Source organism: Gopherus evgoodei, chromosome 3 (assembly GCF_007399415.2).
Source record: "Gopherus evgoodei ecotype Sinaloan lineage chromosome 3, rGopEvg1_v1.p, whole genome shotgun sequence".
NCBI lineage: Eukaryota > Metazoa > Chordata > Testudines > Testudinidae > Gopherus > Gopherus evgoodei.
In genome coordinates, this window is record NC_044324.1 from 206,149,708 (window position 1) to 206,165,834 (window position 16,127).

General features: G+C 39.8%; 1 protein-coding gene across 1 annotated transcript in view; it reads left to right on the forward strand.

The window, feature by feature from the left end:
• The window catches only part of WDR92 (WD repeat domain 92), a 122,220-nt gene extending 106,927 nt beyond the window's left edge, over positions 1-15,293 (forward strand). Inside the window, exons 6-13 of the mRNA XM_030558374.1 lie at positions 35-259; positions 3,771-3,871; positions 5,921-6,051; positions 7,754-7,855; positions 10,279-10,394; positions 10,931-11,065; positions 12,772-12,869; positions 14,331-15,293. Coding sequence (XP_030414234.1) covers positions 35-259; positions 3,771-3,871; positions 5,921-6,051; positions 7,754-7,855; positions 10,279-10,394; positions 10,931-11,065; positions 12,772-12,869; positions 14,331-14,538 — 1,116 coding nt within the window. The 3' untranslated portion in view covers positions 14,539-15,293. The remainder of the gene's footprint in view (positions 1-34; positions 260-3,770; positions 3,872-5,920; positions 6,052-7,753; positions 7,856-10,278; positions 10,395-10,930; positions 11,066-12,771; positions 12,870-14,330) is intronic.
• The last annotated feature ends 834 nt before the right edge of the window (positions 15,294-16,127 follow it).

Consider the following 16,127-nt stretch of genomic DNA (forward strand, 5'->3'; position numbering starts at 1 on the left):
GACCGTTGGGCCTGCGCACCTGGCACGCGCGTAGTCGCCGCAGGCGGTTGGGGCGGCGGCGGCGCGCGGTATGTCGGGCGCGGGGCTGGAGAAGCCGCAGCTGATCACGCACGTGCAGCAGCCGCTGAACTACACCGTGTTCGAGTGCAAATGGGTCCCGTGCAGCGCGCGCCTGCTCTGCCTCGGCAGCGTCCCGCGCGGCACCGGCGTCATCCAGCTCTACGAGCTGCAGAGCGGCCGCCTCAGCCTGCTGCGCGAGGTGAGCGGCCGGCCGGCGCGGGGCCGCCCCCTGGGCGCTGCCGGGGCGGGGGGTCCTGCTCACACGCTGACACCCCCCGCCCCGCGGTAACCGCTATACCCGCTCCCTCCTGCCCCGCGTCTGCTGGGCTCAGGCCCGGGGCGCTCCCCTGGGCCCTTCTTTGTGCCCGCGCCCCGGTGAGCTGGTCTCTGTCCCCGTGGTGCCAGCGGGCCCCAGGCCAATCCTGCTCCTCCGGGGCACACCGCCCCGGCTCCGCGAGGGCTGGTTGCTGTAGCAACGCCGGGGCACCCTGCGCGGAGTCAGCTGCGGAGCACAAGCCCGAGCCAGCCCATCCTGGCCCCCTGCCGTGTGGAAGCACAAAACGATCCTCTGACACTTTGAAATGGCCCCACCGCCATGCTGTCAGCATCTGTGCTCTAGTGTGTAAACGTGGATCCTGGAAAACTGCAGGGACGGGTCCCGCTTTTCTCTCACATCCGGACAACTGAAAGATGGAAGAGATTTGTCAGACCATTTAGTCCTTCCCCCTGCAGTCATCAACAAGGTGCACGAATTTCACTTCATATGCTACGTTTTAATGGCACCTTTTAGGCTTTTCTACACTGGCACTTTACAGCGCTGCAGCTTGCTCAGGGGTGTGAAAAAACACCCCGGTGAGTGCTGCAAGGTGCCAGTGTAGACAGTACACCAGTGCTCGTGGAGGTGTGGTTTTTTGGTTTTGTTTTAATAGTGCTGGGAGAGTTCTCTCCTAGTACTGTGCCACCACTACACAGCATGTTAAAGCGCTGCTGCGGCCAGCGCTTTCATGTTACTGGTGAAGACACGCTCTCACTCTCAAATGACCCTAAAGTCATCTGGTAAAACATGTAGCAATGAAATGCAGTCACCACTAGAGTGAAGAGTGGTAATCAAATTGCTCACAGGATGTTTCTAAATGTGGATGGGAGAGGAAGGAGACTGTTGCCAAGGTAAAAAATGTAAACAATAACCTTTCAGGCCAACTTTATGTATCATAAAAAAGAACATAAACCCAATTAAAACAAAATTTAAGGGTATCTTTAAAATGCATCTACTTCAGTGACAAGTATTACATTGATATTTCCTAGAAACTGGTTAGCTTCATTTCTCACTTTGTGCTGCTGCCACAACAGCATACAAGCTATATGCTGCGTGCATTGTGGGAGGGTGTGAAGAGATGGAGTGGTTTCACTGAGGCTCTTTTAAAATAGGATTAAAATTTTCTTCCAAGCAACTTCAATGGCATTTAAATATCCTAGCTGTATTGTATAGAGTTCTTTTCTCTCTTCCCCCCATTAAAAGTAATACATTAGAAATGTGAAAGGAACATTTTAATTTTTCTCATCTTTTAAAAATTAGTCTGACTTCTTTCTGTTCAGCTCAGGATGGCAAAAACCTTCTGTCTGTAACATATTTTTTTCTTGATTTGAGGCGAAATATTTTTTGCTCTTGTAATTAGAGTAGTACCTGCTTGCTGCATTTGGGGATTTCAATAATTTTAGCACACATTGCAGTAATGTTGGCTGCTAATTTGCTTCCTAGAATCAGCTTAGGTAGCTTTTTCTGCTGTATGTCTATATGAATGTGTTATCCAGTGCACTGTTCCTAATCAAGTTTTTACAAATCAGACTGTACTCTATTTGGTTTTTAGACCAGGATGTGCTGCGAAAATTTTAACAAGAGCTCATATATTTCCGCCTCAGCCATGTCACCAGCTCCATACAAGAAAAAACAATCCATACTCCTCCCTTATCCCCAAACTATAATATGCATCCTCCAGCCCAGTACCCCTTGACCTTAAGTGCTTCTCACTAACTTGCTGAGGTTCCTCTAGCTCAGGAGTCAGCAGCCTTTCAGAAGTGGTGTGCCGAGTCTTCATTTATTCACTCTAATTTAAGGTTTTGTGATACATTTTAATGTTTTTAGAAGGTCTCTTTCTATAAGTCTATAATATAAACTAAACTATTGTATGTAAAATAAATAAGGTTTTTAAAATATTTAAAGCTTAATTTAAAATTAAATTAAAATGCAGAGCCTCCTGGACTGATGGCCAGGACCTGGGCAGTGTGACTGCCACTGAAAATCAGCTTATGTGCCACCTTCGGCACACATGTCATAGGTTGCCTACCCCTGCTCTAGCTGGATCCTCTAGCTGGCATCTTTTCTGTTCATCGGTTGTGGGGATGAGGGGGAAATGCTACCTCCCTTCTAAATCAATTTCTCTCAATTACTATCTCACAACTGTGCACATAGGCAGACTAATGATTTTGGGAATGTTATTGGGACAGCCCCAAATGTATCTGCTCCTTGTTAAAAGGGTTTGGGGTGGCTGGGCATCATTAGGTTTCAACAGCCTCCTGTTGTAGATCTGTAGCCTAGTTACACTGTTGCCTGCTCTCACATTGGGAAGGTGCGGTTTAAAGCTCCAGCTCCTGGATTCATGAGAGTGTGGGAATCTCATCTTTAATTTGAAAAAAAAAAATCCTAGTGCTCTCAACTGTGGAGAAAAGTTGGAAAATGTGACCCTGAGTGCTTAAAACCCAGAGGGCAAATAAAAAGAAATTCAGTTTTGTTTAAATCTCATCATTTTGGGAGTCTGATTTATGATTTTTGATCCAATGAGCTTTAATAATGTTTTTGCATCAGTTTGTTGGTTAGACTTGAAAATGAGATCTTTTCAAGTAAAATTCTCAAAACTGACGATTTGTTTTAAATGAATGCCAGAATTCTCCTTCATAAGGTCCACTGTTTGGCCATATAACTAGGGACTTCCATGAGTCCTTGCCACGTTGAGTAGTTATAGGTATTCAGTCAGTAGCTACATGTGTACATAGTTGATGACACTAGTTATACAAAGTTTCATCAATTTTAGGCACCGTGATGGCTTTTTTAGGTGCACAGAATACTACGTGGAGCAGCTGTTTTTTTAAATTGAAGTAACCTTTGAGGATTTACTAATCTGCAGTAACAATAGTGCCTCAGTTGTATAAAGAGAGTTTAAGATCTACAGGGACAATAGTACATAAACTTTCTCAATTTGTAGAGTTCTGTAGGGATGCAACATAGAAAGCACACAAACAGTGTTGCTCCAGACTAATAGAAAGAATAGCTTAATTATCTCTTATGTTCATGCTAGCAGATCTCTGAGAAGAACTAAAATTCCCTCTGCTATATATTTGTAAATCAGTAGAGACAGCAGCCTTTGAGTATCATTAGTGAGGGGGTAGAGGGAAGGACAATGAGTGATTATTTTTTTAAAAGCTCATTAAAATCAAATCCACACCATGCAGTGATATGAAATTTTAAAACCATAGAATAAACTAAAATGTGGTATACCTTTGCCAAAGAATATTTCATTTGCATTTCATACTAAATATCTTATTGAAAGTTCACTGAAGCCTGCTAGTAGTGTGGCTTTCAAGCAGCTGCTTATCCATTGTGTGGTTTTGTGGAGATTTTTTTAATATGCTGACAAAACATTTACCCTTTTTAGATTGAAAAGGCCAAACCTATTAAATGTGGAACTTTTGGTGCTACATCTCTACAGCAGAGATATCTAGCTACTGGGGACTTTGGTGGAAACCTTAATATATGGTAAGAATACTAGCTCCTCTCAGGATACCCCTTACTGTACATGATATACTTGAACTCACTGTTCAGGCCTATTGTATTTGCCCTATTTTTGTGTGTTTGTCTGTATTATAGTTGTGCCTAGGGACTCCAGTCATGGATCAGATCCCCTTGAGTGCTAGGCACTGCATATACACTCAAACAGAGACAGTCTCTGTCTGAAGAGTTTACATCCTAAGTAAAACTATTGAACAAAATTAAGACAAAACAAAATATTGTTGATTCATTTAAATCTTCTGTCTCCAGGTAGCAGAAAGCTGTTCCTATTCCTAAAGGTTCCTCTTGTGGAAAAGAGCCTTTTGGGTTAAAAAACAAAACAGCCATATATGTTCTAGCAGTTTCTAAAATGAGGTTTATTTTTAACATTTAATTTACACTTCAGATTATGAACACTTTTTTCTTAATGCTTTGGATATTGTCACCAACAGCCCGATTCAGAGAACATGTTCAGATTAATACAAGTAGGTAATTTTTTTGAAAATATAAAAGGAAACCTTTACAGACTTTCAAAATAGACTTTATTTATCTGATACAATTTATTTGCATTCCACCAAGAGGCAAGTGACAGATTCCATTTCACTGGAATATTAAGAATGGTATTGATAGAGAGTGACTGTTAGTTTGTATGGTTGCTTTTTAAATGACAAGGAATTGAGGAGAGACAAAGCAGAATTGGAAAATTAGAAGAAAAATACGAACCTGGGAGGATTCCAAATAGACGACCAGTATTAAAGCACAAATGATGGACTTTCCTTTAAAGATGAATCGCTTCAGGCAAAGAATTGGTTAAAATGGATCCAAAGGGTCGTCTTAAATCGCCACTGAAAATACAGTTAGCTACAACATTTTGTCCAAGTTCATCTTAATAAGCAAGATTAAACATTTGTAATGTGGGGATTCTAATTTTTTGGAGTTGTCCTAGACTAAAATACTATTCTAAAATGTTTATACCAAATATAAATTTGAGTAGTACAATGTCACGCAACTTTTAGGACAGTGAGGAGTTTAACATAGACAAATGAATTGAATAGTAAAGCAGATATTCTCAATAGCGTGTTATGTGGTTCTTCATGTTTGTGTGTGGACTGAGATCTGTATGCACTGTTCCTTTTAATCTGTATTGATGTAAGCTTCCAGCTGCTTGACTTCAACATGCTTTTTCGTAAATGACATTCAGTACCTACATGTAGCAATCAGGGAAATAACCCACTTCCTTCCCTGATGAACCCCACCCATGTATTTATTCGCTACACTGATACTGACTTGGACTCTTAATACATTCCGTGAGTGGCGTTCCCAAGCCCACTTATCCACTGATGCTTTAAAAACTCCCGCACCCCAATCTGGGTCTATGCTGGTTATATGACATGTATGTATCTCATGATCCTTGTAATCGATTCCTGTAATCCCTCATAACTCAAGCCTGACCCCAGATGTACAGTACCTTCTCTCTTAATTTCTGTATATTTAATTTTAAACATTAACTTTAATAAAAATTTTAAATCTGTTCTCTCAAATAAATTTCTGCTTCACAGAACTTAGCCAGCTTTAGTTGCATGCTGATCCCTAATTGAGGGAGATTTTCTTTCTCATTCTGACCAGTGATTTGTGTAGTACTGACTGAGACTAGCTGATTTTAAATGATTGACTAGTTAAGGCACATAGCTGCCAGGGCAGATTCATTTGCATGGTAAGTGTGAATAGTCAGATGACTATTAGAGATCCATACTTTTTTTTTTCTTTTTGAGGTAATGGAGCAATTCTGAACAGCCTCAAAAGCAGATGAAATCATACACATGAGTGGGGAAACAGTTTCACCCTTTTCCATTTTAGACCTTTCTAGAAGAAAGCCTCATGGTTGTAACTTTGCAGTTTTGTTCTCAGCGCAAGTCAAGCCATCATGTTGCATTTGTAACCTACATTCGGATACAGCATTTCGTCCCTTTTGTACAGTAAAGTAGAGCACCTTGGAACACGTATACAATATACTGTCTGTTCTTTTCTATTGTCTAGGAACTTGGAAGCTCCAGAGATTCCAGTGTACTCTGTGAAGGGCCATAAAGAAATCATAAATAGTATAGATGGCGTAGGTGGCTTAGGGATTGGAGAAGGAGCACCAGAAATTGTGACTGGGAGCCGAGATGGTGAGTTAGCAAGCCTTAACATTCCTTAATCTTTGCCAAGAAAATACTATTTAGAAGATTTGATTGGTGTTTATGGGCCCAGTCCGCATTGACTTTATAAGAAACTTTAAAAACTGGCCTAATCCTGTTGTGAACTTGGTTATAGCCAAACAAGATAAAATACAGTTTAGCCAACTCAGATGGGGCCTAGAAGGAATTGGTTATCAGCAGCTTATCCGGTTGGGAACATCCGTTGCCTTAATTTACCTTCTTCCATGTCAATCATAGTGCCACATTACTGGTGCTTTTGAACTAACTCTCCCCTTCTAGAGTCTGGCTTATCAATCTAAATAACAATTAAACTCAAAGCAAGTCTTCTAGCTCACTCTCCAAGACTTCACAGTCCTTTCAAGCTCTCCCCAGATTCAAACAGTTTCTTTTCCCTGATGGAGCAGGGCCAGTGAATGGGCTTCCTCCCACACTCTTCTTGACTGTTACTCCAGATCCAAGGCCTCCAGTGTGGCCTTTCTTATAGACCCTCCTAACTGAGGATCCCTTGTCCAGCAGGCTTAGCCTCCTACAGGGGTCTCTCTCTTTAATAACTGACTGAGCCATAGGTGTTTCCTATACTGTAGCCATGTCACAGGACTTACTTTAGCTTGGCATGTCCTTCCTACAAGTCCCAGAATGCCACTTCTTAAAGCAGCCAAGCCTTGGAACAGGCTACTGACTCAAGGTCACAGCTGCCCTTAAAGGGATAGAGGCCCTGTTACACATTGTCATGCCTTTTCGTGTTCATGTGTAAGGTGGAACGTTTTAAAGCCGTTTGCAAATGTTTTTAAGCAGCTGCTGATAGCTATAACAGAGGCAGCCTCTGTATCTACAGGTGGCTCCTGTGGCTGCTGCTGTTAGCCCTATGATATGTCGAAAATGGCTCAGTGAGGACAGAACTTTGTTTCAAAAAAAAAATCATGGTTTTGAAAACCAATGCAATTAAATGTGGGGGTGGGGAGGAGATGGCAGTTTACACTTGAGTCCCAGTGGGGAAGCTGGTTTGCTACTTAAAAGTTTTGTTGATTGCTGGAGTTAATTGATTGCTCCAATCCGTTACCACACCTTGGCAATTATTTTTCTTCACCTAGTGAATTTGGCAGTGTTGAGGTTGGTCCTTTCAACTATGGGAACCCCTGGTTGCCATCAGATAAGGTTACAATTATATTGCAACCGGATCTATATGCTGTTTGTTCAATTTTGAGTCCAACATGGGACAAAGTTTTCGTTCATTTAGAGACTGTAGCAAAAAAAACCCCAACATCAACATAATGGAAAGTGGGAGGGAAAGAATATGAAACAAGGTAAATACAAAGTATGGCAAATGAGCTGTGCAAACTGTACCGCTTCCATGGAATGATGGTAGGGTTAGAAAGAAGGAAGAAGGCTAGAACTTAAAGCAAACTATATACAATTCTGTTTATCAATGTGAATCATACTATTCCTTAGTTGAAATTGGATAGACAGTGTATCAGCGAACTTTTAAAGTATTGAAACAAATCCTTTTCCTTATTTCTGCTCTGTTTTTCTTTCCGTAAATGCAGTCAGCTTTGTTAGAGATCAGTCATGCAAATGTTTGTAATGTCTTCCCTAAAGCAAGTTGAAGAGTGAAGAATGCATACGATATGTGACTGTATCAGTAATCTAAAATCTAGTATAATTATTATTACAGGAACCGTGAAGGTGTGGGACCCAAGACAAAAAGATACACCTGTTGCTAATATGGAACCAGTACAAGGCGAGAGCAAGAGAGACTGCTGGACAGTAGCATTTGGTAAATTGATAAGCTTTATAGTCTGTAACTCGCAAGCAGCAAAATATCTATACATCTGGTCTGCCACTGGAAGCAGGGGTGCAATAATTAAGACAAATCAAACAAATCGTGACTCTTTCTGTTAAACTTTCTGAGGCAAGAAATGTGATAATGTCCAACTTATACTACTTTCTGTAGTTTTTAACCCATGCCATTCTTGTAGTGCCTTTTGGTTATGGGAAATGGCCAATTACTGTTTTTCCTTCCTCTCATATGGCTCTTCTATGTTCAGCTGTGTGGGGGGGAAATAAACTGGGATTTACACTGAAGATATTTAGTGCATCTTTCCCTTTAGTTGTGCATTTTCATTCAGAAATAATCTGATCCTTCTGCCTTTCCTGTTGTGAAGACTTTACATGTGCAGAATGGAACTTAAGTGGGATAACTTGCATAAGTAAAGACTCTATAACTACCTTAGTATCTCATACAGTAATTAAGTTTTGTATGGAGATCACCATAGCAGATGCTGCTTTTCACTGCTCTGTGTTCGTTAGCTTTTGCTTACTACGCAGCTTTGTTATTCATTGCCTTTTTTCAAAAACTTTCCCACAATCATCAAAGACAAGTCTTGCAACATACTCTGAAAGCAATCAGGTTTCGACTTAATTTACGGAAAGACATAAGGCTATTCCACAGACAATGGCCTTCTGCAGTGAAGGTTTTATCTTTGACGCTGGAAAGGTTAATCCCAGTACTTCTAGCTGCATTGTCCAGGAAGAATTTAGCTGACTCAGTGGGTTGAGCGCTGTCTCTGTAGCACAGCTCCAACTTAAGTGCTTTAAATATTAAGAGCAGAGTCTTGAACTGGGAGCTAATGGAGTGAGCAGAGTATCTGTCTGTCTTTTCAGCCTTTTTCTTACTAAGGAGACCAGTTGTGTTCTGTACAAGCTGGTATTTTTGGGTTCCTCCATTAGCCAGAGATTCAGTGGGTTAAATTGATCATCCTAGCGATAAAGTTGGATTACTGCTGTTAAATCCATAGTAAAAGCTGTAGTTTTTTTGGTAAAATAATGGAAGACATTGCTTATTACTGTTGCTATCTAAATGTTCAGAATTAGTGATGACTCCACTAAGGTCTTGTCTGCATATACAGTGCTGCTGCACCTCTGTAACACTTAATGAAGACACTGCCTATGCTGATGGAAGAGCGTCTCCATTTGGTGTAGGTACTCCACCTCCCCGAGAGTTAGCAGTTACGTTAACGAGAGAAGACCTTCTGTTGATATACAGCTGTCTACATCGGGAGTTAGATTGATATAACTGCATCGCTCGGGATTATGGATTTTCCATACTCTTTACAAAAGCTTGTAGTGTAAACCAGGGCTAAGACCCAGAGACTGTGTACTACCTTGACAAGTGATGTGCAGAGCCTTCACTAGCTTCTCATTATTTCCCTTTCCCTTCAGCATTGCTTAAATCTTGCCTGAATTCAGTCTGAGCCATCTGCTCGTCACCCTGCTGCTAATTTCCTTCAGACAGTGATGCATAGGTGATTGTGTCAGCTGAGAAGGTATTACAGAGCTCGGTGTCATCAATATATTTTTGGCAACAGCTCCCATATCTCTCAGATCCTTTCCATGAGCTCTACAGATACTGAAAATGAGGGAGACAGTTTTGATCTCTGTGGAACTCCATATGTGAGGGTTCTTAGAGAGGAGCTGCTTTCTGTCATAATTTCTTGGGTCCTGTTTGAGAGAAATGATTCATAATAGTGTTGCATCATCCCCTACAGCTAGGTCTTGTAAGCAGGTCAGTAGGGCTCTATGATGTAATGTGTTGAAGACTGCAGAGAGAAGGTCCACTAAAGCTGTCTCTGTGCCGTGTTGTACTGCAAAGTCTGTGTATGGTTCAGAGGATAGTCAAATGCCGGGTGCTTTTGGATTACTTATGTGAGTAGGAGTATCAGGATCAGGCACATCATCTGCTGTTTAGAAAATTGTATTTTTAAATTGCATGAATTAAATATATTAGAATATTTTCTGAAAATTTATGTTATATAGAAACAGAGAGAAGTTGTCTGCAGTTTTCCAGGCGCCAACATCTATTTGAATTGATATGCAGAAGTTGGTTATTAGACCCAGGAACATATTGGTAAGAAGACACAACCATTTCTGGAGGAGATGAATACATGTATGAGGTGGTGTATGCAATTTAGGCAGGAATCGCGGATGAGCAGTTGAATACTTTTGTTTTAAAGGGTAGAACTAGCTATTTTGAAGACTACTTGAAAATCAGATCCTTCACCTAACACATTAATTACAAACATTCCAATTACTTTTCTAGTACAAATACAGGTTAAAATTGCAGACTTCAGTTCATGACTGTTTTACAGTGTGATGGGAATAATTTTTTATACATCTAAATAGTTGTTTCTGTATTTCCAGGCAATGCCTACAATCAAGAGGAGCGTGTTGTGTGTGCTGGCTATGACAATGGTGACATTAAATTATTTGACCTAAAAAACATGTCATTGCGATGGGAGACCAACATTAAGAATGGGGTAATGTGTCATAAAGGCATGTTTTAATTTATATTTGTTTGTAATGTGGAAGAATTAAAGGGTCACTATCTATTTGAAACTTACTTCTAGATTTTAACCTAGATTCTCACTAGGATAAAATCTACGGAGGATTTTTTCTCCACTCGGCCAACAAATCCTAGTTCATGGATTCTTAGGTTGGGGATCATTCTTTTCTTTATGGCTAGATGGACAGGGCCCTGAAAGTTATTTCTTTTGTAACTTGGGCTCACAGCAGGGAAGAGGTTGAGAACTATTGTCCTATTTTTTTGTTTTCAGAGTATGCTGCAGGTCCTATCAATTTATGCAGGTATTTTGAGAGCATGCTGTTTGAGTGGGTTCAGGTGTTTTTAGATGATCTTGTTGAATCTGGTTATGTCTTAAGTCAGTTGCATTCTTATTACCATTGTAAATGAACCTAGAGATTATGATGTCCCATATTTTACAAATCTAAAATAAATGCTTCTTTGGTGATAAGCGGACTTTCAGAGTGAATGTGTGTGTGTTTGTATTTCCAGGTTTGCAGCGTGGAGTTTGACAGGAAAGATATAAATATGAATAAACTAGTGGCCACATCGCTTGAAGGAAAGTTTCATGTTTTTGATATGAGAACTCAGCATCCAACCAAAGGTTTTGCTTCCATTTCAGAGAAGGTACGGTGTAAGGGAAGGCTGTCCTTTTAAGGGAGAAATTTCATACTTACTCTTGCAAAGCTGCTCTGGAAACATTGCAAGCTTAAAGTTATTACATAGAAGATGTGAGGATGGGCTGATTGAATGTTCATTGGCAGTCATATGATGTGATGAGCACCCTGTCATCCAACTGACTTCAGTGGGATTTGTGAGTGCTATGTACCTGTTAGCATCAGACCTTAACTTCAGAAAACATGAATGAACCATATGAAAGGTAACATAAATCACTTCAAGAGGTGGAAAGTGGGGAAGGCTTTCTGTATGTTGCTGTGGGGGGGACTCAGGCTCAGCTTCTGCTCCTGATCTACTCACTGAGGAGGAAGGAGTGTTGTCATTCAGCCAAGTTTCCTTTTGTCCATTTAAGGCCATGGTTTTGGTGGGTGGACTTGGCCAGAAGGATGCTCACCACAATATGAGACACTAAGGAGGATGTAAAAGCAGAGAAATGAGATATGTGGAGGATGTCCTCTGCTTGTAGGCAAGGGGGACATAGGCCAATATTGAGTTCTCTCTAGATGTTATAGCCTAGCCTAGAGCACACCACTTATTAGCTATCAGAGATGACGGTCTTTTCCAGTGCTTCTGTATTCTTCTTTATTGGTTTAATAAGTAGATGTGTACCCTGGAAGTTTAATGTAAAAGTGATTGCAATCTAAAATGATGGGATTTGAATCTTCATTGTATCCCAAGATAAAATGAGTTATTCTGAGTCTAGTGCAATGGTGTTTCTCATTCTGGGAACCACTAAGGGTCCACAGATAAACAAGCAGTTTGTGACTGGGGATATAGGGAGTGGAGGTAGGTCCAGAGAGAAGATCTTCTATACAGTGGTCTACAGGATGCAAAAGATGGCGAATCTTTGCCCTCGTGGTCTCCCCCTTCCTCCCTCAATATCTCTTACTTACCATATTATTTGGTAGAGGTCCTGTATGAGTAGTAGTCTTGACAGAGTAAAATTCACTAGCAGGACCAGGCATTTTAATGATAAAATTACTCATGTGACTGTTTTAAATAAATAATAGGTCAGTGTCAATATATTACCTTTAATTTGCTTCTTTTTGACATCGAAGCTTGTAATAGATGAAACGTATTAATGAGCGTACTAGTTTGACCATTTAACACTTAAAAATATTAATTTAGTTGGTGTTCATGGCAATCAAAACATTAAAATGAAAATCCTATCATAATTTGTGTTAAACAGTTCCTTTTGGGACATATGCAGCAACTCGCTTACTAGCAGAGATTTATAATTGTCTGAAGCCTTTTTTGGTTTGTTCTGCTTCTTGCTACATGCTCTGCTTACATGAGTAAATATAAAATTCAAATCTAAATCATTTTTTCATGGCTTTTGTAATACGTTTGATAGCAAATTCTGGCAATTGTTGAAAAGAGTCATAGGCTAGCATTAATAATTCTCTTTATAATGATTACTTCATATCTGAGTACGAAAATCCAGTAGTTACGTGATTTGTGCCTTGCAAACACATATGCACATGTTTAACTTTACATACCTTACTAGTCATTCTGAAGGTGAATACTCCCTTGAAAGCAACTACTAATATGCTTAAAGTTACTGTAATCACTCACAGGTATATCTATCAGGGCTTAAGTCCTTACTTACAAGACTAATCTGTAACTAATTTTTGTCTTACTCTGGTATTTATTAGGCTCACAAATCCACCATGTGGCAAGTTCGGCACCTGCCACAGAACAGGGATATCTTTATCACTAGTGGAGGAGCTGGGAGCCTTCATCTCTGGAAATAGTAAGTGTTCACTATCCAAGCTAAATTAGGTGAAAAAAATTAACAAATCTACCATGTGTTGTAAAAAGTCTTCCTGGAAAATGAGTATGGGGCCCATGTTCAGACCAAAGATGTATTTAAATTAATTAAATTACAGACAATAGGTAATTTCTCACATCATGGCAGGACTGGATAATAGAGACTGAAAAAGTCCCTACTGTAACTTGATTGGCATTGTGGGTTTACAACTAGGATGAATTTGGCCCTTGATCTTTAACCTAATATAATCAAGATCTAAATTATATTGTCAGTTAATGAGATGTTAAACTGAATAATAGATTCCTTAAAATTCTTGTTGTAGCAGGTATTGCTGAGAAGTGTATAAAAAGGCTTTGGACTTAAATTATTTAATAACACTTAGCATTTTATGTACACCTCTACCCTGATATAACGCGACCCAATATAACACAAATTCGGATATAATATGGTAAAGCAGTGCTGCGGGGGCGTGGGGCGGGGCTGCGCACTCCGGCAGATCAAAGGAAGTTCAGTATAACGTGGTTTCACCTATAACGTGGTAAGATTTTTTGGCTCCTGAGGACAGCATTATATCGGTGTAGACGTGTATTAGAAGCTCTGTGCAAACATAAGTTAGTCATCGTAGCAACTCTGTGAGGTAAGTTAATATTATCCTTATAGTTATATATAGAAAGCTGAGACACAAAAGTTCAGTCGCTTGCCCAAGGGTAAAAACTGAACAGCTAACAAGTAACAAAGGGTATGTTAGAATTCGAGTGTTCCCGTCTCACTGCTTCATGCTCATTTCACTAGACAGTGCTGCTTTTAACATTTAGGATCTAATCCTGAGAGTCAAGGGAAATTCATTGAGCATCCCTAGTCAGTTCCCTTGTGCAGAATGAGCTGGATCCAGAGGACTGTACTTGGGGTGTATATTCCCTATATGGCAAAGAGTACTGCTCTGCGGTAACACTTCACATGGTAACAGGGAGTGGACAGAGCCAATGGATCCTTCAGTTTCATCCCCTGGCCACCCCCTCTTACTTCTGTGTGTGGACTTTGTAAGAACCAATGGAGCCTACTTCAGATGGAGTGGCTCCATAGCCTGGAAATGAGAGCTGTCTGGCTTGGTTACTGGCGTGTGGATGTTGGGGTCTGAATTTGTTCCTTAACGCAGGGTTCAAATGGTTCTGATGGCCATGTATGGATTCCCTGAACTTGGCGTGAATTTTATTATGTAGCATTATATCCCTTATTCACTTTAAATTGACTTAGCTGGATTAACTATGATTCAGTGTATTTAGCACAGATATTTTCAGTGTCTCTAGCAAACCCGATACCTTCGAACTGGACTTGTGAAAAACAACAAATGTGTGTTTGTGGGCGGGTATTTCTTGTAGTGTTTGTCTCTGATACATATTCTAAAACCATGCTTGTTTGGTTTTATTTCTTTCTTATTGGCAGTGAGTACCCCGCTCAGCGCTCAAAGAAGGATTCTGAAGGAGTTGAGATGGGGGTTGCAGGTTCAGTCAGTCTCTTACAGAATGTGACTTTGTCAACACAGCCCATTTCTAGCCTTGACTGGAGCCCTGACAAAAGGGGTCTGTGTGTCTGCAGTGCTTTTGACCAGACTGTGAGGGTGCTGATAGTTACGAAGCTCAACAAGATTTGACAAAAAGCTGATTTTCAGGACAAAAGCGACATAGTCTGAGGAGTGTATATAAAAGAGACTTTCTTATTTATAACTTGAATGTCTCCTTTAACAAAGCTAGTTTAAAGAATTAAAAGACAGATCTTTCTATTGAAAGTTCAGATAAATTGAGTTACAGTTAGTTGTTTGACTACATACTGTGCTGCTGTTAGTTGGAAAAAGTTGCCTAACTTTTTTACCTTCGAATGTAAATTTACCTTTAAAATAAAATGTGCCTTCTGCTTAGTGTGTTTAAAATATCTGCAAGTTCAGAAGTTATTTTAAACTGTATCTTCTCAATGTAAATTGCTTTTTTCTTCAGTAACACTAATCTGTTCACTCTTGTTAAATTGTTTGCTTTGTATATTTTTATCATATATTTTTCCATTCTTAGTTAAGAGGGAAACTGTCCTATGATCCATCCTAGAAAATATATTGAAGGGACAGTAAATTTCTCTGACCTTACCTGACCATATTTGGCAGAGTGTGTTTGTTACAGTGACTCAGATTGCTTCAATATATTTAAACACTTATTTAAAAACTGAGGATTTTTAAACTGAGGATTTCAGGTTTTAAGCATGTTTAATGAATGACCCTTTTCATGGAGATGGTATTGTAATTAAGATGTTCAGCAAAATGAGCAGTTTTTGTTATGGATCACTTTATATTTTTCTGTTCATTTTTAATTAATTTGTTACACACTATCCTACAATAAAAATGTGTCGTATGTTATTGTAATGTGAAGTATATTACCCAAGAAACAGAGATGCAGTGGAAGAATACATTTAATTAGGTTTGCAACAAAGGAAACAGTTTGTAGCAAGAAACTGGATTTGCTGCAGAATGATGCATTTCTTCCTGGTTTCTTCATTTTTGTTTCCACCTTTAAAAGCTTTGTACAGCAGCCAAAATAGTGGGATTTTTGATCAAATTAACCATAATATCCATGAAATAGAAATCAAGTCAAAATCCAAAAAAAGAATTAAGTAATTTCAAATACTATATCTTCTCCGAGTCTCTGCCAGTTTGTCCTTATGTTGTAAGTTTTTTTTTCTCCCCTTTTGTAGTTGTGTGAAAGCATAAAATACTAGGTGAAACTGACTGCCGGGGAAACAGAGAAACATGAATATACACAATCCAGGCAAATTCAGAATGAAAAAACTGGGAATAAGACCAATATTATGGACATGTGTGCATGTATAGTAATATTTTAGATGTTCCGAATTGCTGCAAGTACAAAACTTTCACAGAAGTGGGAGGTGTAGTTGGTGTCCTTCTTTTTAATCTAAACTTTCAAAAAAAAAAAAAGATGTTTTTTCAGTGAACTGCTCCCTGTCTTCCCATTACTTGGAAATGTGCAGCAGTAATACCTTCGAGCCACTTGTGACTCCACGCACGTTTGCACTTCTAGTGAATCCCAGCGGTCGCAGCTTACTACAGAAGATGGAGCTGTGTCAGTGTAAAGTCTCCTGTAAGATCTAAGGTTCCAATTCACTATCAAATGAAACCAGGGTCTGGTGACATTTACATTGCAAATTGGCCATAGAAGTTCTCGGCGGAGCTGGTATTGA